The sequence below is a fragment of the Lissotriton vulgaris genome, chromosome 1_1 (assembly GCF_964263255.1).
Source record: "Lissotriton vulgaris chromosome 1_1, aLisVul1.2, whole genome shotgun sequence".
Lineage (NCBI taxonomy): Eukaryota > Metazoa > Chordata > Amphibia > Caudata > Salamandridae > Lissotriton > Lissotriton vulgaris.
Window position 1 is genome coordinate 1931288342 of NC_141685.1, and position 21409 is coordinate 1931309750.

General features: G+C 42.1%; 1 protein-coding gene across 4 annotated transcripts in view; it reads left to right on the plus strand.

Moving 5' to 3' along the window:
• The window catches only part of SYT1 (synaptotagmin 1), a 1122517-nt gene that overhangs the window by 1056949 nt on the left and 44159 nt on the right, over positions 1–21409 (plus strand). For all 4 annotated transcript variants that reach the window (XM_086919582.1, XM_086919584.1, XM_086919586.1 and 1 more), the window contains one exon: positions 10385–10518. In XM_086919582.1, coding sequence (XP_086775708.1) covers positions 10385–10518 — 134 coding nt within the window. The remainder of the gene's footprint in view (positions 1–10384; positions 10519–21409) is intronic.

The window sequence follows — 21409 nt, forward strand, 5'->3', positions numbered from 1 at the left end:
GAAAGTCGGTGTGTTAGTGGCTGTATATATCTCTGAGTGCATGTGTGAGTGATTTTGCGCATGTGTCAGTGACTGTTTGAGCGCGTTTATGGTTTTGAGAATGGCTACTTGCCGTATGGGTATTTGAGTGGGTGTGTAAGTAGCTGTATGCCTTTGTAATTGGGTGTATTAGTGGTTGTATTTCTGTCAGTTGCTGTGTTCGTATCTGTTTGGGTGTATTGGTGCTTTTGTGTGCACCAAAGCTTTACCTTCATCACATTACAGCTATCGTTGGCAGTCTATCTGTTAGTGGCAGTGTCTATCCTGCAAAGTTAATTTATTCATATGGCAACACTTTACACATTGATATGATGCTGAGCTTAGTGCTGCATGATATTTTGTGACCTTTGTGCTAATATGGTAATTTGTTTTACAGTGCAGATATTGTTTAACTTATGTGATTTCATAGAAAATATATGTTTACTGCTACATGTGTGTGCATTAACTCTACCTTTATAATAATTTTAAAAAGAGACCCTTCTTCAGTTTAGTGACATTGAAAAGATTTGTGGGGTAGTGGATGTTTACAGTTTATTTTTAAATGTAATATTAGTTACTGCCCTTAACTATGCTGGTGTTGCCTCAAAAATGGTTCTGAGGCCCTTGACAAGGATTTGCAGTTTAGGAATACTGGTGCACGAATGTGGTTTGTTGTAAGGATCATACATTTTATAAATATCGTCCTACACCCATATTTCAATCGCTGTTCTGATAATGCTGTGGATTTCAGGTGACTCGGGCTCCCAAGCAAAAATGGAAGAACAAGGGTACCTTCTTGAGAGGCTAGTGACAGTTCTGACACCCACATTGTCTGAGGCCACGGCCTTTGCTGCGTTCTGGTCTGAATTCAGGTTTGGAGATGGTCTAGTTCTATGAAGCCCCCGTGCTGGTGTTTTTCGATGTTTTTATTTATTTTTTATTTTTGGGGGAGTTGCAAATCAGTTATGACCCCTTCTGGCATGTATATGCAGTACTGCGGGAAAGTCGCGACTCCAGTGTGTTTTTTGATAGCATTACAAACACATCTCTAGACAGATTAAAAGTATTGTTTAATGTCAGAGGTATTAAAAGTAGTATTATTGTACAGTAAAAACATCTTGAAGCGCCTTTAAATACATTTTCAGAGTTCGCAATGGCATCCTGATCTCATCGTAGTGGCGTCGCAGATCCCATGTGACACAGAAATACATTGATTTGATGCGAGAAAATGCAAGAGGAGAGGAAAATTCTTTTAAAACAACACTTTATTCGGCTTGGGTTACGTACACGAAGGAGCGCAGTACTAACCTGTTTTTCATCTCAGGGCCCTCAATTGAGCTGCGGCCTTGTAAAATTTTTAAAGGCTGTGGAGAAAAAAATGCCAGGGCCAGAATCTTGAATTGACTTGGTTCCAACTTGTCTTGCAACACCAATCATGTTTACCTTTAAATACTGAGTGATAACTGAAAGGCTGATATGATTTTATAATTATGAAGAACAGAGCTTAAATGTTCATACTATGATGATTTTAAACATATGTGATTTTATATTGTGCTATAATTTTATATTTTGTATCGTATTGCATTGGTTTTAATTAACTGTGCAAATAAAATTACCTTACCTTACCTTACCTTACCATTGATTTGATAGGTAGAAACACCTTTCAATTATTAAAAGATGAAGCTTCCACCCCTTCTCTCCATTGTTTAGGGGTGGCTGTGATTTTTCACACTTTTGTATTGCCATTCACAATTTTGTTTTTCTTTAGTGTGTTACTTTGGTTGTTTTTGGCTGAACGAATATAGCATCTGCTCCTGAAGGCCATCTAGAGTAGAGGAACATGACAAATCCTCAGAGGAAGAAAACGAAGTATGGCCAAAAAGGGAGAGTATTGTTTGACAAGTTTTCTCCATACCACCAGGGGAAAAAAGTGAATGCCAAGAAAGTCGTCTATAGAGTCTGCTAGAAGATTTTCTCTTGAGCTACCGATAAGAAGCACTCATGAGATACTTCTAGTATTATGAAACACCTGAGGACCATGCATCTGGCATGAGTACAGTGAGAAAGAAACAGGAGCCAGCATGCAACATCTGCTGCTGCTGAACTACAACCAGGCATTTAATCTGCTAGTCAACAATTTCAGGACATCTCAACAACTGTTTCGGAATTTGAGAATGTTGGTCAATTTGGCCGAAAATGCAAAAAAGCACTGAGTGTAGGTGAACACTCCATCCCTACTCTAGGTCAGATCGTTAACCCATCAAGTGTTGTTTTTCTTCTAGTATTACAGCACCTGCTGTACTTCTTGGTCCTGGCTTGGCAGTTCGGTTGGACAATGGATTTAATCCAGATCTTTTGACTGCATTCCGTCTATCATTTGTTTGCGTAGCACTTTTCACCCTAAGTTGAATGGGTATGCCCAAACGTGGTTCCCTTGCTCACTGTGCCACTAGATTCAAGCTAGCCTGGCTGATGAATGGTAATACCCAGAAACAGGTCCCAGGATGCTTGTTTCCGGTCCAGGGAGGACCTGGCTTGGAAGTTCGGTTTGGACTGTTCCCATGAGGCACAGGGTCAAAACTGATTTGCATATGGCTGGGTCTATACTGGGGTGGCATGGTGGGCAAAAGAACAATGGATTTAACCCAGATCTCTTGACTGGGGGTGAAAGTATGATTTATTCAGCATTCCGTCCATCATTTGTTTGCATAGCACTTTCACCCTAAGTGGGATGGGTATGCCCAGACGTGGGTCTCTTGCTCACTGCGCAACTGGATTCAAGCTAGCCTAGCTGATGAAGGGTAATACCCAGAAACCAGTCCCAGAATACTTATTTCCATCCCACGGAGGACCTGGCTTGGCAGTTTGGTTTGGACTGTTCCCATGAGGCACAAAACTGATTTGCATAGGGCTGGGTCTAAACTGGGGTGGCATGGTGTGCAAAAGAAGGATGGATTCAACTCAGATCTCTTGACTGGGGCTGAATGTCTAGGAGAGGAATTGGCCTAATGGCTAGGGAGGTCGACCTCAAATCTAGGGAACTGGGTTCGAGTCTCGGCCATGACGCTGAACATCCTGGGATTCTGGGCAAATCACTTAATCTGCCAGTGCCTAACTAAAAAATGAATGTGTATCCTCATGTAATGTAACTGGTGCTATTAAGGCGCTCTGATAACCAATTCGGGTCAAGTTCGCGCTATATAAAACTCTGCTAAAAAATAAATAAATGTATGATTTCTTCAGCATTCGGTCCATAATTTGTTTGCGTAGCACTTTTCACGCTAGGTGGGATGGGTATGTGCCACAGGATTCAAGCTAGCCTGGCTGATGAGGGGCAATACCCAGAAACCGGTCCCAGGTTGCTTGTTCCAGTGAGGACCTGGCTTGGCAGTTCGGTTTGGACTGTTCCCATGAGGCACAGGGTCAAAACTGATTTGCATATGGCTGGGTCTAAACTGGGGTGGCATGGTGAGCAAAAGAACAATGTATTTAACCCAGATCTTTTGACTGGGGGTGAATGTATGATTTATTCAGCATTCCGTCCATCATTTGTTTGCATAGTACTTCTTGGTCCTAAGCACCAAGTTTTCAGTTTTCTGTGAAGAAACAAAAAAACCATAATTATTAGGAAATACTAAAAAACTGTAAAAAGAGGGGTTTTGTTAGAACCACCCATTCCAGTACTGAAAGAAACTGTATATGTTAAATATTTGTAAGAGTATGAACATGTTGTGTTATGTCTATTGGTATGTTATTAGGTTTAAAGATGAGTGTTTGGGTGCGTGAGCGACTCAATGTGTGAGCAAGTGCATGTGTTACTGGCGGTATCAGTGAGTGATTGGTTGTATTCGTTTCTGTACGAATGAGTGACTGGGTGTGTTTGTGCCTATATGGGTTAGTGGAAGGGTATGTCAGTAGAGTGAAGGTGTGAGTGGGTGTCTTAGTGGCTGCATTTGGTGCATAACTGGTTGCATGAGTGCTACATGGGTGAGTTAGTGGGTGTGTGACTGGTGTCTGGGTGAGCGAGTGGGTGAGTAAGCATCTATAAAGGTGAGTGAATGGGTAATTGAGTGGATCTATGGGTGAGTTAGTGAGTTCATCAGTAGTGTATCGAAGAGTGTGTGCTTGCATCATTGGTGTCTGGGTGTGTGAGTGGGTGCATTGGAGCCTGTATGAATGACTAAATGAGTGTGTCAGTAGAGTATTGATGGGCGAGCAGATGTGTGAGTGGCTGTATGGGTGAATGAGAGAGTTGGTGTGTGACTAGCTGTATGAGTGAATAAGTGAGTGTGTAAGTAACTCTATGGGTAAGTGAGTGACTACATGAGTGATGTATCAGACAAAGAGTAATGTTTAAAGGACTCTGTATCACGCACAAAGCCCTATATGGTTACGCGCCAAGTTACATTAAAGCGCGTCTGGTTCCTTGTATTCCCAGTAGGGCGCTCCGCTCAACTTTTGGCACGCCCACATTTCAGACTTGCTACCATAAGTGGACGTGCATTCTCAAACGCGATTCCAGTGGCCTGGAACAACTTGCCAATACATTTGCGCAAAGAACCAAGCCACCTGCCCTTCAGGAGGATGCTTAAAACTGTGCTCTTCCAGGAGGCATGGGGCTCGATTTAAGGTCGCTTTGCTGCAGGAACATTCTGTGTGTATGTTTGGACAAGCGCTTAGAGACCCCTGGGTGATAATGCGCTATATAAATCTAAATAAATAAATAAAAATAAATGTATGGGTGTGAGAATGTGTGTGTCTGTGTATGAGTGAGTGACTGTGTGTGTACCTCTATGAGTGAGTTAATGGCTGTGTTAGTGACTCTATGGGTGAGTTAGTGGGTGCACGAGTAGCTGTTTGGGTCAAAGAGTGGATGCATGATTGGTTATATGAGTTAACAAGTGAGTATGATTAGTTGTATGAGTTAGTGACAGGGCATGCCAGTGGCTATATGAGTGACTGACTGTGTGAACTGCTGTATCTGTGAGTGAGTGGATATATGTATGGGTAAGTAAAACTATGTATGAGAGATTGCATGAGTAAATGAGTGCATTTTTGGTGTGTGAGTGAGTGTGTCTGTGTGGGTCTGTGAGTGTGAGTGGATGTGTTTTAGCTGTATGTGTAAATGATTGGGTGTTTTAGTATTTACATGGAAGAGTAACTGGGTATGTTAGTGATTATATGGGTGAGTGAGTGGATGAATGACTGACAGCATGTGTGTGTGGGTGAGTGAGTTAGTGTCTATAGGAACAAGTGAATGGATGTGTTAGTAGCTGTATGGGTGACTAACTGCATATATTAGAAGCCATTTGAGTGAGTGAGTGGGTGTGTGAATATCAGTATGGAAAAGTGAGTTTATGTAGTAGTAGATGTAAGTGTAAGTGTCTTGGCTTGTTATTGACTGTGTCAGTGAGTGAGTGGGTGTTTTAGTAGTTGAATGGATAAGTGACTGAGTGTGAGATTGGCTTTATGAATGTGTGTCTGTATGTCTCAGTAACTCTATGAGGCTCTATCTTGGTGTATAGCTTGACAATGTTAGTCTAACTAGTCTAAACAGAAAGAAGTACTTAGTAATAATAAAATTACTTTACTCTAATAGATGGTGTCATTCATCTGTTTTAAAACATACTACATAAACATATAACTTAGTATTGCTTTTTGCACAATTCTGTGTTAAACCTTTAGTTTTGCAAAGCATAAGTTCATATTTCAAGCAAAAGAGTAGACATTACTTATGCTGTAGTAGTATTTTACATGATAGCAATGGGATTTCTTTTCGCTTTTTTACTGTTTTCAGATTTTGTATTTGTACAAGATAATCGATGTACTGTATAAATATTCATTTTTCAACAGTGGAGAAAAATAATCACAAGCATTGTTAAAAAAATATCCTGTTCATAATTCAGCACCTGTTGTTTTCTTTTTCCAAATGTAATTTTTTGCTTTCTATACCATTTGTAAATATGGCAGCGAGGATCAGTTGCCACAGCACAGTAAAGTCGCAATTGATTGCAGGGGAGTTTTTCACCATCCCCTCCAGGCAAAAGAAACTTGTGGCAAAGCATATCATGTGGTTTTATGCATAAAGACATTCTCCACAAGTATGTTAAAGAAATATTTCTGGAGCAGTACAAGTATGTTGACACATCTGAAGACGTATCATTCCAAATACTGTTGTGAAAGAAAATGAATAGAAATATAATTTAGTATTCAAGAGAGAGGTGTGGCGCAGTCGCAAGGGCGGCTGACTCTGCAGCATGGGGCACAAGGTTCGATTCTCGACGCTGATGTAAGCTCAGCCCAGCACCCTGTGACTCTGGGCAGGCAATAGCTCACTAAGGGCCAGATGTAGGTAATTCCGATTTACCTACTCATAAATACCGAATCATACCGATTCGGTATTTAAGAGTAGGTAAATTGGAAGTAGGCAGATGTAGGTAATTTTTCTTTTTCAATTACTGATTCTGTAAGATTCGGTATTTACAGAATCGGTAAATACCGAATCGGTATTTCCCATTGATTCCTATAGGCCTTGAAGCCCATAGGAATCAATGGGAAATACCGAATCAGTATTTACAGATTCGGTAAATACCGAATCCTGGCAGGGGGAACGGGGTGTCACTTTGACACCTTGTAGCACCCCAATTGCAGGTTTGTGTGCCATGTGGCACACATACATGCCCTAAGGGCATATCTGTGTGTTACATGGCATAGGTGTACATGCACAGATGTGCATGTACCCTGGAGTTCGGTATTTTACCACCCAATAGGATTGGGTGGTAAATTAGGAATTACTTCTGTTCTTCTCACTTTGTATGTGTATTTCGGTGTTTTCTGTGTCAGAGTATGTATCACCGCAGACAAAACCTGTTCACTCTTCCCCGGGAAATTGGAATCCAAATCAACATCTAGTCTAAAATTTCCCATTACATCTAAATTTATGACGGCAGTACTTCCCACATATATTTGTTTGAAAGCGCAGACTTTACTGTCTCAGGCCTTTTTTATTACTATCTTGCTGGATGGCACATGTCACATACTGTTCTATGAAAGAGAGAACAGACTCATCACTGTCTTTTCCAAATGTTGATGCATCTTTTATCCATAACAGCAGGTAAGTATTTGGAGCACTTCTTGCTTGGTACTCTTTATGCCATAAGAAATCAGTTATTTCATCAAGAGGAGGATTTGTTTCAATACAGATGAAGACAGCATGGCTTGGAACCTGTGGTCAAAATATCTACAAATATTAGCTGTGTCCAATGAGCAACTTTCTCCTGCTGTCTTAAACTTGAGATCCTTAATTTTTGAGTTAAAATTCAAACAGGTCATCCCATGCGTACTCAGCACAACTGAGTAGCAGAAAGTAGGTTCACTTAAGTTTTTTAACATGCATTTGAGTTCTCCATGACGATACCAATACTCATTGGTGCCATGTTGGCATGCCATCAAATTAATCACGTTGTTTTTTAACTATTCATCCTTTACATGAACTATGTCAACAAATTCCTTTACAGAGAGATTTTGAAGAGTAACTCATGTCTTTAGTATGCGGCTTACAGCATATTAAAGTCCAGACACCTCACTCTCAAACAGAAGAAAGAGAATTTATGGAATGCTCTGGAAAAATGTTAGATTGTCTGTTAATAATCCGGTTAACAATATTTAGCTTCTCGCATCTGTACATCATAGCGGCCACCTGCTCAAGTGGGAAACAGTTGTGGAAAACATCAAACCTCTAAGCTTTTCTCCCACCCACTCATGGGAGCTCCTGTTATTTGTTTCATTTAAAAGAGATCAATAGCATCACTGATTACTACCTTAGAATGCAGGGGATGGATGCTATAGTATTCCTAAATTTCTTCTGATCTGGATCAATCCACTTTTTCATTCAGTCCACTTGATGGTAAGGTTTCATCCTCCAAATGTATTATATCTTTAACAACATCAACATTTTTATAATAAATATTAGTGTCTACCCGGTATAGTGCTGCTTTTTTAACTTTGTTAACATCCATTAACTCTTGCTAGATATTTTTGCCTATGATAGGGACACCATTTACAAGTATAGCACGTTATTTATTTACACATGTGTACACCAACTGGTTTAATATTGTGTTTAAAATCTGAAGGTAAGTAGACAACTCTTCCTCAAGACCTTCCTGAAGTTCAGTCGGTGGCAACTTTCCTTTCTTTTGCTCCATACAAATATTAGCCTGAAATGGGTGTATATTTTGTAAGAGGATTGATTAATAAACATTTAAATCTGATGGTCTTCTGGAATTGTTTCTGATTCTAACATGTTATTTACTGCTCGGTGACATTTTGTTATCTTCTAACTTATTATAGAAGTATTTACATATAATTTTATGTGTGGACAAAAAAAAAACTTCCTTCACAAATAAATAAACAGTAAATTCTTGCCACTTATCTCTGTTCTCTGTTCAGATTTTGAGTACAAAAGAACATTACAAGTTTGGCTTTTGTAGTGAGTGCATCAATAACAAATAGAAACACAGTTTGGTTTCTCAGAAGAAGCTGTGTTAAACCTCCTAATCTCTTCTGTAACGTTATTCACACTAATACCTGTGTCCTAGTCCTCCACGTGTATCAAAAGGTTCCCTCAGGGAAGGAAGGGGGGACTAGGAGCTCGATAGGATAGTTGTGATCGTGATTCATGATAGCGCATAGATGCTGCAATATTCTTAATTTGAGGGAAAGCTTAGTGCTGCCCACGTAGCGTAGGCCTCATGGACACTCCAGTACGTAGATAGCAAATTTACTGTTGCAATTGATAATTCTGTTTAATTACCCTAACTTCATTGGTGCCTTGTAAGTAGTTTTTGCAGTTCTTTCCACTACGGCAGGCCTTGCATGTTGCACATGTAGTGAAACTATTGGGAGCTCTGAGCCATTGAGACCCTGTTTCCTCAGACGTGGCAGCACTAAGCTTTCCCTCAAATTAAGAATATTGCAGCATCTACGCACTATCACGAATCACGATACCAACTATCCTATCGCAGGACAACACACAGAATGTCACAGAGGAAATAACAGTAGTCTGCAATTCTTTGGGATCAACAGAACCCCTAACATATACCAGGGGGTGAGCGTGAAAGACGCCTCAGGATCCTAGAGTCCACATACAATATTGACTTGGACTGCAAGGTTCTGAAAGGGCTCAATGGTGGGGAGGAGCTGCCTGCACATATAGGTCAATAGTGTCTATGGACAAGGACTGATTCTTTTGTTCTATCTATTTAGATTTTAACGTAGTTTAATATTTGGTTGTCCGTGAACAAGGGAAAACACAGTTTTAAAGGTAATAGGAGGGCAGAGAGTGGTACCAAGCAGTAGGATTCCTATTTACGAATAAAGAGTTAGCATTAACCATAATTGTAGATCCATACTCAGGAACTCGCAAGGGTTGTCATTGCAGATACCCCGTCCTGCCCGCTTTTACTATTTTATCACTTAATACAGGTGAAACAACACACACTCACTATAGTCCCATTCTAATTTTGCACACTTTGCACCTAATGACCTTCTACTAAAAGAAAACTTTTTTTTTTTAAATGTTGCACAACCGACAAAATCCATGTGCACCGCACATGAGTGAAAGTTAGGTGCGGAGAAGGATTGGGTGCAGGGCCTGATCACAGGCCACCCCCCCACCCATAATGGTTTGGGCACCTGCGGTCAAACCCCCTTCACTGCACGTGGCCTCAAGGGATTGGCCACAGACATACTGCAATAGGATATTAAGTTACACTAAAAAAAGAAACATTTACTGCAAGAAACAAAGCTTAAAGTGAAGATCTACATGAGGAAGATAGTAAGATGGTAACTTACATTGAAAAAGCTTGGAAATTCACTGAAAAAGCACTATAGATTTAAAAACATAAAATCAGGAAAATTGTACATAGCTGACAATACTATAACTTGCACTGCTGCGATAAACTGCTTATGATCCCACATATTACATCATTGATGACATCTGAAATCTATGGTGGTGCAAGTTATACTTATGCCAGTTAAGTATGTCAGGTTTATTTCTTCTTTCTTTTTGTGGTATATCATTACAATAAAAATAAATAAAACTTTGGACCAGCTTGGGAATTCCAGGCGTATTGGCCTTATTAATGCTTGTATCTCATTAAAATACTCCGATGTTGCTGCATCACATCTAATGCTGGGCAAAAAACATAAATAAGCATATTGATTTCTCAACACTGATTGGTTCTGGAGGAATCGCAAACATTTCAGATTAGTCATGTGCTGTGCTGTGCTATTTTGTGTCCTATCTGCTCATGTGTTTAGTTGACAGATGAAATAGTTTCTGATGCTTGTTTTCGTCCGATTTCAGATCCCTACGTGAAAATCCATCTGATGCAGAACGGCAAGCGCCTGAAGAAGAAAAAGACCACAATTAAGAAGAACACGCTCAATCCCTACTACAACGAGTCTTTTAGTTTTGAAGTGCCGTTCGAGCAAATCCAGGTACGAAAACCTCAAATAAATTACCATCTTGTCTCAAAATAACCCAGACCACCTTAAAAGGTACTAATTAACACTTGCTGATATGTGCTGTTAAAACACGCAATGAAGTAGCTGTGACAGAAATGCCCTTTGGGAAAAAAACGAGAAAACATCAGTATGGAGTGCTAATTCATATGAGCGAAGCAAACTACTTACCTGCCATCTTAGCTGAGTTCTAATGGGTTCTGAAAAATGCAGGATCAAACGATAGGTGACGACTCCAACACAGGACATGTACTCAAAATTAGATTTTTATTGCTTCTTTGTACCTCAAATTAGGTATCTAATTGGCCTGTTCTTAAATGCTTCAAAGTGTGACCACAGTTTATTACTTTCTTGCTCTTTTCATTTCGATTTCATATTGCACATAGCATACCTTCACTGGAACGTCTAACATTTTGATGCATCTATTTTCAAAGTCCAATACCAAAGTGACTCGCATGCTGCACATTTGATAGGAGCGTCTATTGACACAGGAAGTGCACTGCTTTACAATAAGGAGAGAACAAACCCTATTTAGAATAACATGATTCTAGATTGAGTCTCTCCCACACTGCTAACAAGAGCACGACTTATTAAAAAAATAAGTTATATTTTCCATTCTGGTCCAAGGTATGCAGACTGAAATGGATACAGTTTCTTTTGGTTCTTATCAACAATATGCACAGCTTGAGAAAAGTGAATAAAGTAATCACTCACCATAAACTGTATTGCAAGGTCTATAGAAACCATGGGCCTCATTTATGAAAAGTGACGCATCGCTGCGTGAAAACAGCGATGCGTCACTTTTCACTGCGCACTCCTCACGACATTCCTGATGCGTCATATTTAATGTATGACGCATCACGTCGCAAGGAGTTACAGATACGTCGGTATTTCTGAAGTATCTGTAAGCGCAAAAGTGACGCATTGCTGGAGTGTGTCACAAAAGTGACGCAACTCCTGCAATGAGTCCTTTCACATGAGGAAAGCCCCATGTGAAAGGGCTTGCGTCAGTCTTACGCCTGCTGTGAGGCAGGCGCAAGATTTTGACGCAACAGCGTCCTAAAAGTGACGCAGTGAAATCTCATAGATTTCACTGCGTCACTATTACGAGGCTTTTTGCTGGGGAACGCCCCCTCTGCATACATTATACCTGACGCAGGTATAATGTGGCGCAGGGGTTTAAAAAGTGACGCATCTACCTAGATGCGTCACTTTTTAAATATGGCGCAACAAGGCGCATGTTTTACGCCGCCGATGCGTCACAAAAAGTGACGCATCAGCAGCGCAAAACTGACGCAAGGCCTCATAAATGAGGCCCTGTATTGTCTTCTCTAGATATTGTGACTCCATAAACTATATTTAGGAAACCATATAAGAGAAATTATGTAGCTTTGCCCTTCTGATGGCTGGGCTGAGAGTGAGTGACTGGACTATGAATGGGTAATTATTTGTGGTCATTTTGGTGAAAGTGTGCAGCGTATTGATCTATTAAGGAGGATATTTGCATTCTCCCTGTAGGCAAGAGTTTGGTCAGATTGTCAATTAAAACTTGAATCTTCTGCATAGACACTGGGCACCACCTGTTGTCTGCAGCTATCCTATGCACACAGTATGCCAGGAGGATGTAAGAAAGGAGAACACGGTGGGATGATGCTTTTTAAAGTTTTGTGTGGGTGCTAGTGTGGCAAAACACAATTCAAAACAAACATCATAACAGCATGTGAGCACAGTGCTAAATTGTTCTGAGCCCAACAATACTCACAGAGCCTCTATTAAATAAACCCCAGAGTGCGATCTTGTGGCATGTCTGGGTGAGAGCATGTGAATTAGTAGCAACTGTGCATGGTACCCCTACTGTCTGGAAGGATTGTCTTTCTGACCATGTCTGAGATGATTTGACGTGATTGTACAGAATGTATGTTGATGCATAGTTTTTGTGGTGCTGCATAAGTGAGTGAGTGAGTGAGTAAGTGAGTGAGTGAGTGAGTGAGTGAGTGAGTGAGTGAGTGAGTGAGTGAGTGAGTGAGTGAGTGAGTGAGTGAGTGAGTGAGTGAGTGAGTAAGTGAGTGAGTGAGTGAGTGGGTGAGTGAGTGAGTGAGTGAGTGAGAATTCAGAGCCCCTTGGGTGATGGATCAACTGAAGAGAAGTTGAGAGAAAATGAGATCTGGATTTGAACTAAAGAGGATGTCTGTGTTTAGAAAAGACTGAAGGAGTGCTCAGGTGCAGCCTTTTACAAATGTTTCATCCTGTTTCTGTAAGTAAGGAAAGATTTGATTTATTCTTTGTTTCCTTATGTCTTTCTGAACTGTGACAAACGAGTTGGTGTTAGAAATGGGGTCTCAGTTGGCACAGGTTTGCACCCTGTCAAATTAGAGGCCACCACACTAGTCAGTGTAAGTCAGATACACACCCATAATTAACATGTGCTCACCCTGTGGTAGCTTGGGATAGAGCAGTCAGGTTTAACTTAAGAGAAAATGTGTGAAGAATTTGTGTGAGTAAACAACAAGAACTAGCTATTATGGTAGTGTTTGCGTACTATGTGTTTAGTATGGGAAACCATTTGGTTTGTTAGGAAGGCCCTCACCCTACGGATCCCTCGGCCGGACGACAGGTGTTTCAGCGGGTCAGGAGACCATATCAAAGTGCATAGAGTCCCGACCTACCGCCAGGAGATCCTGGGAGTTTGTCCCCTGTAGATAGGAGTACGAACTGAGAGGAAACACCACTCACACATAGAGCACCATAGCGTGTGCCACACATTCAGGGTACTGAATCATATATATCCCTGTAAATACACCCACACATAAAAGGTCCTGATGAAAGCCAGTTTAAATAGAAGGCCTGGCTGAAACTAGTCGACCACACTGGACTTGGGAGACCATAAGTCTACCCCTACACGTCCTTAGCCTATATTTTTATTTTCTGCTTGGGGCCCACCATTAAACTTGCTGTTTTTGGACCCCAAGGACAGCATTTTAAACCTCATGCAGCACATCAGCACAGCACAATCACGTTCCAAAAATCCGCTCCGCAGTAACCTGGCGTCGCAGCACACCTGAGGCGCACTCGGTGCCTCAGGTGGGGCCCGATGATGAAGCATGCCACCAACTAGGCTGGTGGGTGAGGGCCTTCCTAACAAACCAAATGGTTTACCATACTAAACACATAGTACGCAAACACTTCCCTAATAGCTAGTTATTGTTGTTTACTCATTTAATCCAAGGGGAAATGAACTAGCTGTTCTAGTTCTCTCTCTTTTTATTGAAGTATTTGTGTAACACTTAAATTACAGTTACTCAATCAAAACACGACAAAATACTACACACAGGTTTTGAAAAATAAAGACCAAAACAACAAAAAACCATAAGTAGTAGTTGAGATATGATTTTCTAAAGAATAAACCAAAAATAATGCTTAGAAGTCATAAGCTGTGAAAAGGTTACTTTAGGTCATGATGGAGCTATGCAAAGTAAATGTTTGGGCCGACCGCCATGGGGGGCAGGCCGACTATATGACCCAGACTGATCCAGCTGAAGAAATACCTTTGATGGAGCTTATGTCGATGTTGAGAGTCTACCGCGTTGTCATCGAGCCACGCAGAGTTGGTCCAGCGTCATCATTGAGCTTTGTGGAAGTGCATTCCAAGCATTCTAATCGAGCTGCTTCATCACTGATAAATGCAGGCTGTGTACTTTTCGTTGATGAACATCCTCTGAGTCAGCATCGAAGCAGCACTGTGGTGGAAATTCTAACTCAGTTGTGGCAATGTGTCGTTTTTTGCAGAAATCAGCTGCAGAAACGGAATTCTGAGGACTAGGACTAGAGGGGGGATCTCAGGCAAGGGTAAGCCTCGCAGATGGCAGAGTCCAGCAGCATCAGCAGAATTGCATTAAGTCTTTTGAGCCCCTGAGACTTCAGAAACAGGAGGCAAGCCAGCAAGCCCTTAGAGTCACTCTGGGATTAAGTGAGAGGGTCCAGTCCTTGTCCTCAGCATGATAGAGATCAGAAGGCAGCAGGGCAGCTCAGCAAAGCAGAGAAGCAGTTCATCGGAATAGTTAGTCACAGCAAAGTGGCCATCCTAACAGCACAACAGTCTTTACTCCAGCAGAGTTCTTCCCAGGTCCGATAGGTTCTGATTTGAAAGGGCCAGAACACTGGTACTTATACCCAAAAGTACCTTTGATGTAGGGGGTGACTTCAAATGAGTTTTATGAAGTGCACAAGGATCCCTTTCGGCCTATCCCTGGCTCTGGACTACCAGTGGGGGGTAAACCAGCCCTTTGTGTAAGGGCAGGGCACCACCAATTAAGATGTAAGTGTGAGCCACAGCACCCCCGTCCTGCCCAGGAAGGCTATCAGTATGCAGATGAATGCAGATGAATCCCCTGTCATACCCAGCCCTTCCTGTGTTGTAGCTGTCTAGAGGGAATGTACAAAGTGTAGTTGTCACCCAGCCCAGATGTGTATTGGAGACAGGCTTCAGGCACACAGAGCAACGTTAAAAGCAGAGAAATGTCCACTTTCAAAAAGTGTCATTTCTAAAATCATAATGTTAAATTCAGGTTTACCATTAAAGAGGATTTATAATCACCATTCCAAGATATAAAACATAGTGCAGCTACTCCTTTCTGATCAGGAATTAGAGCTTATGTGTATTAAGGAATTCCCAATGTTACTCCTTGAGATAAACCGGCCGCAGTAGTTAAAACAAATTGAGCTGCTTGTCACTACCTGGACATGTAAAACTTAAAAGTACATTTCCTACCTTTCACTTACACAGGACCCTGCCCATAGGGATACCTAGGGCCTAGCTTGGGGATTACTTATGTGTGATAATAGGAGAGTTTAAGGCTTGGCAAGTGGTTTTAAATATCAAGTCAAAATGGCAGTAAACTGCACCCACAGGCCCTGCAATTGTAGGGCTGAGACAGGTATGAAAGGCTACTTGTGTGGGTGGCACAATCAATGGTGCAGGTCCTCTAGTGGCATTGAAGTTAATGCCCTGGGTATATGGTACACCACATTACAAGGGACTCACCAGTAAATCAAATATGCCAAATAGGTATACACCAATTATATACTTTGTTTAGGGAAGATGCACATGCACTTTAGCACTGGTCAGCAGTGGTAAAGTGCTCTGAGTCCTATGGCCGACAAAAACTAGGTCCGAAAAAAATGAGGAGCTAGGCTAAATGTTTGAGGTAACCCTGCAAAAAAGGCCATTTCCAACAGTTGGTTACAGGGAAGGCTGAACCCTACCACTCAGAAGCTTTAGAAAACTGAGGCCATTGCATTGCCCATCAGTGTCAGGCTTCTTCAGTAATTTACCTCATTGAGCGAGAAGATTTTGATATTTCTTCACCAATCTTGGCAGGTATGGTGTACCTCTTTAACCCAGTACTGGCAGGCCTTGTTTTGTGATTTGCCTAGGTTAGGGTTTCATTTTTGAGGTTCTACGTGTGTAAAGACTAATTGCATTCACTGTGGTTAGGTCTTTGATATTTGTTGGTGCCCTATGTGCAGAGTGTATTGTGGTCTATTAAGGAGTTTGTTTTTCAGGATCCTGCCTTCTGTGCATTCTCTTAATTTCATCAGTTCCCATACTAGCCCACCGTAATTGTTACAGGAAAGTTGGAGGCATTTTAAAAGGTGGCCTTTTCAATCCACGTTATGTAGACCTGATTTTTCAACTGGCACTATAGGAGCACAATCTACAAAGATACAAAATGGCTCAAGTGTATCCCTACTCATTGAGGACAGAACCTGGTCCTTCCTCTGATGCCAGGTAGTGCCACACTGAACAGAGGGAATTCTGGAAGCAAAGTAATTACTGTCTGTGAAATCTAAGCTACTGTATAATAGTTGATTTTTAACACAGTTTATAGCATATTCCTGTAGTGTGCAAACTCTAAAAATAATGGGCTTAATGTTTGCCATTCCTGGAGGCTGGATTCAGCGTCTTCCAGCTGAAGTGTCTGTTTACAGGAACCCCAGACATTGCAGCTGCTGAGAACTGTTGCTATGAATATCATCCTATATGCAGCCCCCACTTCACTAAACAAGCTCTAGAGGAGTTTGCTCCATACTGGTGGGAATGCCCCAACGTCCCTCCGCACAGCAAAGTATGCTCACTGAGAATAGAAGTAAACATGGTCCTTGCTGAATCTGGGGATTACAGAGACTGCAACAAGTTTGGGGAAAAAAGACACAATCACTGACACTATGCAATCTTAAAAGGCATCGTGTAGTCAAGAGAACTTTGAGCAAGCTGCACCGGAGCCTAACCCCTCCCTATTCCCTAGTATACGGGACAGTAACAGCAGGATCCCTTAGCTTAGAAGAGGGAAAGCAGTTAGTGGGGAATGGAGGGGGGTGTTGTACCTCTTGATTAGTAAAGGTTACAGCATTCTTGTGCTGTGGATTGACTGAATTGTGTCGTAATTAGTTTTGTTGTGAGATTAAAAGTTCTTCCTTCTCTAAAAAGATAAGCCCTGGACTGGACAGTGAATTTATTATTGAGTCTGTTTTTTTGTTGTTGACTTATTTGTTCTTGTCCCCACACATTCTCCCGAGAAGCCTGTGACTGCTTGTCTTCACTACTCTGATAGTCAAGTGCAGAAAGGGCAGTACTTGGCCCAGTTTGCATGGCCAAGGCCGCCTCTCACAAACAACCTCAACCACCATGGTTGGAACACAATATCCGCTATCTGCCTTGTGGCCCTTCAAATAGGTCAATGTAAAGACTTAAGGCAACAAAAGAATAGAACTATCTTACACAAATAGTAATTAGAAAAAGAAATAACCAATTCAGATATTGTTTTTATCCAAAAGTACAAACATGCTTTTATTAATAATATTTATTACAATAACCTAGCCCATTCGTACTATCTCAATTATATCATCATATACATCATACTACAAAATGACTCAATTAAAACATTGTCACAATAGTAACAACAGTAATAGATTGATACAGTGCTTCTTGATACATACAATTGTTAATTATTTTTTCTCAAATGTATGTGATTTCACAAGGAGTAGGGCAAAACAATGCAGCACAAATTCAATTGACACTCGTTGTATTCTACGTGCGTCTCGGCACTGGGGAGTGCCTTTGTCAGGAAAAGGCCACAACTTAACCACGATGGTATCCAATGTTTGATTAGCAATGGAGACAATACATCATCTGAATGTCTTACACTGGGGTCAGCCCCTGTAGCCGACTGCATCTGATTCTTGGTTCTAAATAGACCGATGAATCAAGAACGGATGTATGGCAGAGAAAGCACTGCTGATTTGATCCAGCTAGGCGATTGACTGATTTATTCCATGTGGGGATAAACGTGGTAGGCAAACTCGTTAATAGGTGAAATTGAATTTTTATGGCTGGTATAGGGCCTCAGGATAAAGGGTTTCTCCTAGCACAAAAAGAGTCTGATTCAGAGCCCTTCAAACACGGTCTGGCACTCACTACCTATCTTACTGCAATTTAGGTTGCTCTCCATCAGAACATAGCAAATGTGTTCACTTTGACTATCTAAATATTTTTTTAATCCTGGATTCATAGGAAACTAAGTTTGGTTAGAGTTATGCTGCATAAGAAGCTTCCTTCTAAATATAATAGTAGATCATAAAGGATGATGTGAGGAATATATGAGTATATTTTATATGTTATGTTAGATGCAGATGGTAAAAAACCTCACAATGACTCTGGGTTGAGTCACACCTCTTTTATTCCTTCTTTTCCAGCTGAACAATGACAAGTAAACCTATCAAGCACTATCTAATCAAAATGCATTCTAAAGATTTTGCTTCAAAGTGTCAATTTACCTCTCATATAAAGTTGATTTGGCATAAGTAACACAAATTGGTAACTGCACACCTCCTAAATGTATTTGCCAATTCGAAAATTAGGATCTACATCTAGTCTACGATAGAAGATGACACATTTCTGGTAAGAAATATGAGTAGCATTTCTATCAATAGTATATGATGAACCTGTATGCCTTAAGATCCTTAAGAGGGGCAAAATGGGTGCAGAGGTCACCAAGGAGGTGTACTTTGTGTGATACCACTTATGGTGCACATCAATGTTTTCCTTGAGTAACTTTTTGCCCATTCTTATACATCTGTAATATCAAGCATGTACAATAGGAAAAACACTTCCTCATTTCTTGTCACCACAACCCCATGAATAGGGTGGATGTCCATTTGTCATTGTGCAGTTGCTTACTCTGTATCTGTGTATTCTGTGTATTGGGTGCTGAAGAAGGAGCGTCAAAAAGGTTTATTGCACCTTCTGTAACACTAAGGGGCAGATGTATCAAGATTCCATTTTGCGATTTCTAAATAGCGATTTTTAAGGAATCGCTATTTAGAAATCACAAAATGGGATGTATGTAAAACATCGCTATTTTTTAGCGATTTCTTCATCTTCCTTATTTGCGAATTTGCAATTAACTAATATTTCCCATTCATTCCTATGGGCCAGGAGGCCCATAGGAATGATTGTGAAATTAATCTCAATTTGCGATTCGCAATTTGCTAATCTCAAATTGAGAATAATTTCAAGGGTGCATGGGGTGTCTCAAGGACACCCTGCTGCACCCCTGAAATGTACATGTGTGTGCATATGGTGCCACCTTCAAAAATGCCAAATTGTGCATTTTTAAAAGAATTTGCAAATTAACATCAACTACAAGTTGGTGTTAATTTGCGATTTCTTAACCAAAATTCGCAATTGAAAAATGCTACATACTTATCATTTAAGGAATCGCAATATTGCGATTCCTTAAATGCTATGGCAAAATAAGGATTCGCAAATTTTTGCGATTCCTTAATTTGCGAATTTTTGATGCATGCCAAAACATGCAAATAGACCGTTTGCGATTCGCAAAGGCCGAACTTCTGCGAATAGCTTGATACATCCAGGCCTAAAGTTTTTTGGAGGTATCCAAAAATGGTGTGTGTGTTAATTGAACTCAAAAGTCGTACAGATGGAAAGGGGCGACCACTCGGTCCCCCCGAACGTATGGTGGAGTACCCCGATCCCCCCGGGAAGCCATCTTGGGCGGGAGGCGAGCCTCGGCTGGTATGCCCAAAGCGGCGTAGCCGGGGCGCGCTTTTTCCCGCCCAGGAGTGGGTTGTCCTAGACACTGAAGCCGCCAGCCACGCCCCCCGGAGGCGGGCGGAGGCGGGTTTACGCCCGCCCGAAGAAGGATAAAAGGAGCAACAAGCCAAAGAAGCATCCTCTTGTTCCTGTGCTCTGAAGCTGCACCTCCCCACTGCACGTGAGCTCGAGACGGAACGAAGAGCCAATTTTGAGCGTTTTAATCTTTGTCTTTGTTTTTCAGAGAATCAGTTGGACGATGCCGGGCAAGAAAGCCGGAAAGCGGGGCGGAACCGATCAGATGCTCCGCATGCTCGTGAAAGACATGGCCGAGATGAAGAAACAGATGGCGGCAATGAACGGTGTAGGGGGCCCTAAGCGAGTCGTCGGACCAGCATTGCCGGGTGTAGTCCCTAGCGGGAGAGGTAGAAGGGGCAAGAAGGGTGCAACTGGGGAAGAGGCCCCGGTTCCCGAGGCGCCGCCGGCGCACCCTGATACACCGACTGAGGCGCCGATCCCGGTCCCGAAGGAGGGGCAACCAATTCCCGTGGTAGTCACACCTGTGAATGGGGAAGATATGCCTCCCGAGTTGGCTGCACAGCTGGCAGCATGGTTGGGGAAAGAGAGCGAGGGGGCTACGGCAGATGACGCCAGGGCAGTAATGAAACAGTTACGGCAGACAAGAGAGGCGGCAAAGGCCCCATGTCCTTTTGTTCCCCCGCAGGCTCCAGTGGGACAGCCCGCAGCGGGCTCGAGTTCGGCAGCGACTACGGTTACAGCTTCCGGTTCAGGTAAGCAGCTATTGCCGATTGCGGGGGAGGGGTCAGTACCCTCGAGAAGGGAAAAAGTGGCTCAGCATATTCCGATGGAAATCAAGGAGAGGATATGGGCTGAGAAATATATAAATATGTTTTCTTTATTAACTGATCATTACGAGATTGAGCATGTGAAGTTACAAAAAGAGTTTATGCATCCGAGTGTCTGGCGCGCCAAGATGGCCGCTTTCAGAGTTGATGAGACGATAGGTAATTGGGGCAGAGCATTTGGCATATTCTCTGCAATTATGGGAGAACGGAGGCCTGAACTGTTGGCCGAGTTACCCGTGTACCAGACACGTATTATGGAGTATTCTCAGACATATGAGGGCAATCAGTGGTTTTGTTACGATAATATTTTTCATAAGGCCAAGGAGTTCGACACATCTCTGACGTGGGATTGTTACGACTCCATTTCCTGGCAAAAAATGGAGAAATCAGGCATGATAAAGGCGCCATTGTTGGGGGGAAACGGGGGTGAGTTTTCCCGCCATTCATCTGGGGCGCCCTTTCGGGCGGGTTCAAGTAACGAGCATCATTCAAGGTCGAATGGCAATACAGGTAAAAAAGGGGTCTGCTGGAATTTTAACAGGGGGAAGTGTACAAGGCCCCAGGGGTCATGCAAGTTTAGACACGACTGTGGGGGTGTGGACAGTCCTCGCATCCCGAGACCATGTGCAGAGCCAAAACGGGTGATAACGGAAGTAGGGGAAGCGCCAAACAGGTCTGAAATAGTCCGAGGGGCGCCTTTACCTACCCCGGTTGATACCATGGCAATGATTCCTTGGCTCAATGAATACCCGGATCATGTCTCCGCTGGGGTGTTGCGAGACGGTTTTTCGTATGGTTTCCGCATCCCAGTGGGGAATTTTCAGGGTAAAGCGCATTGTAGGAACCAACTGTCGGTCCTGCAGAATACGGCGGTGGTACAAGCGAAAAT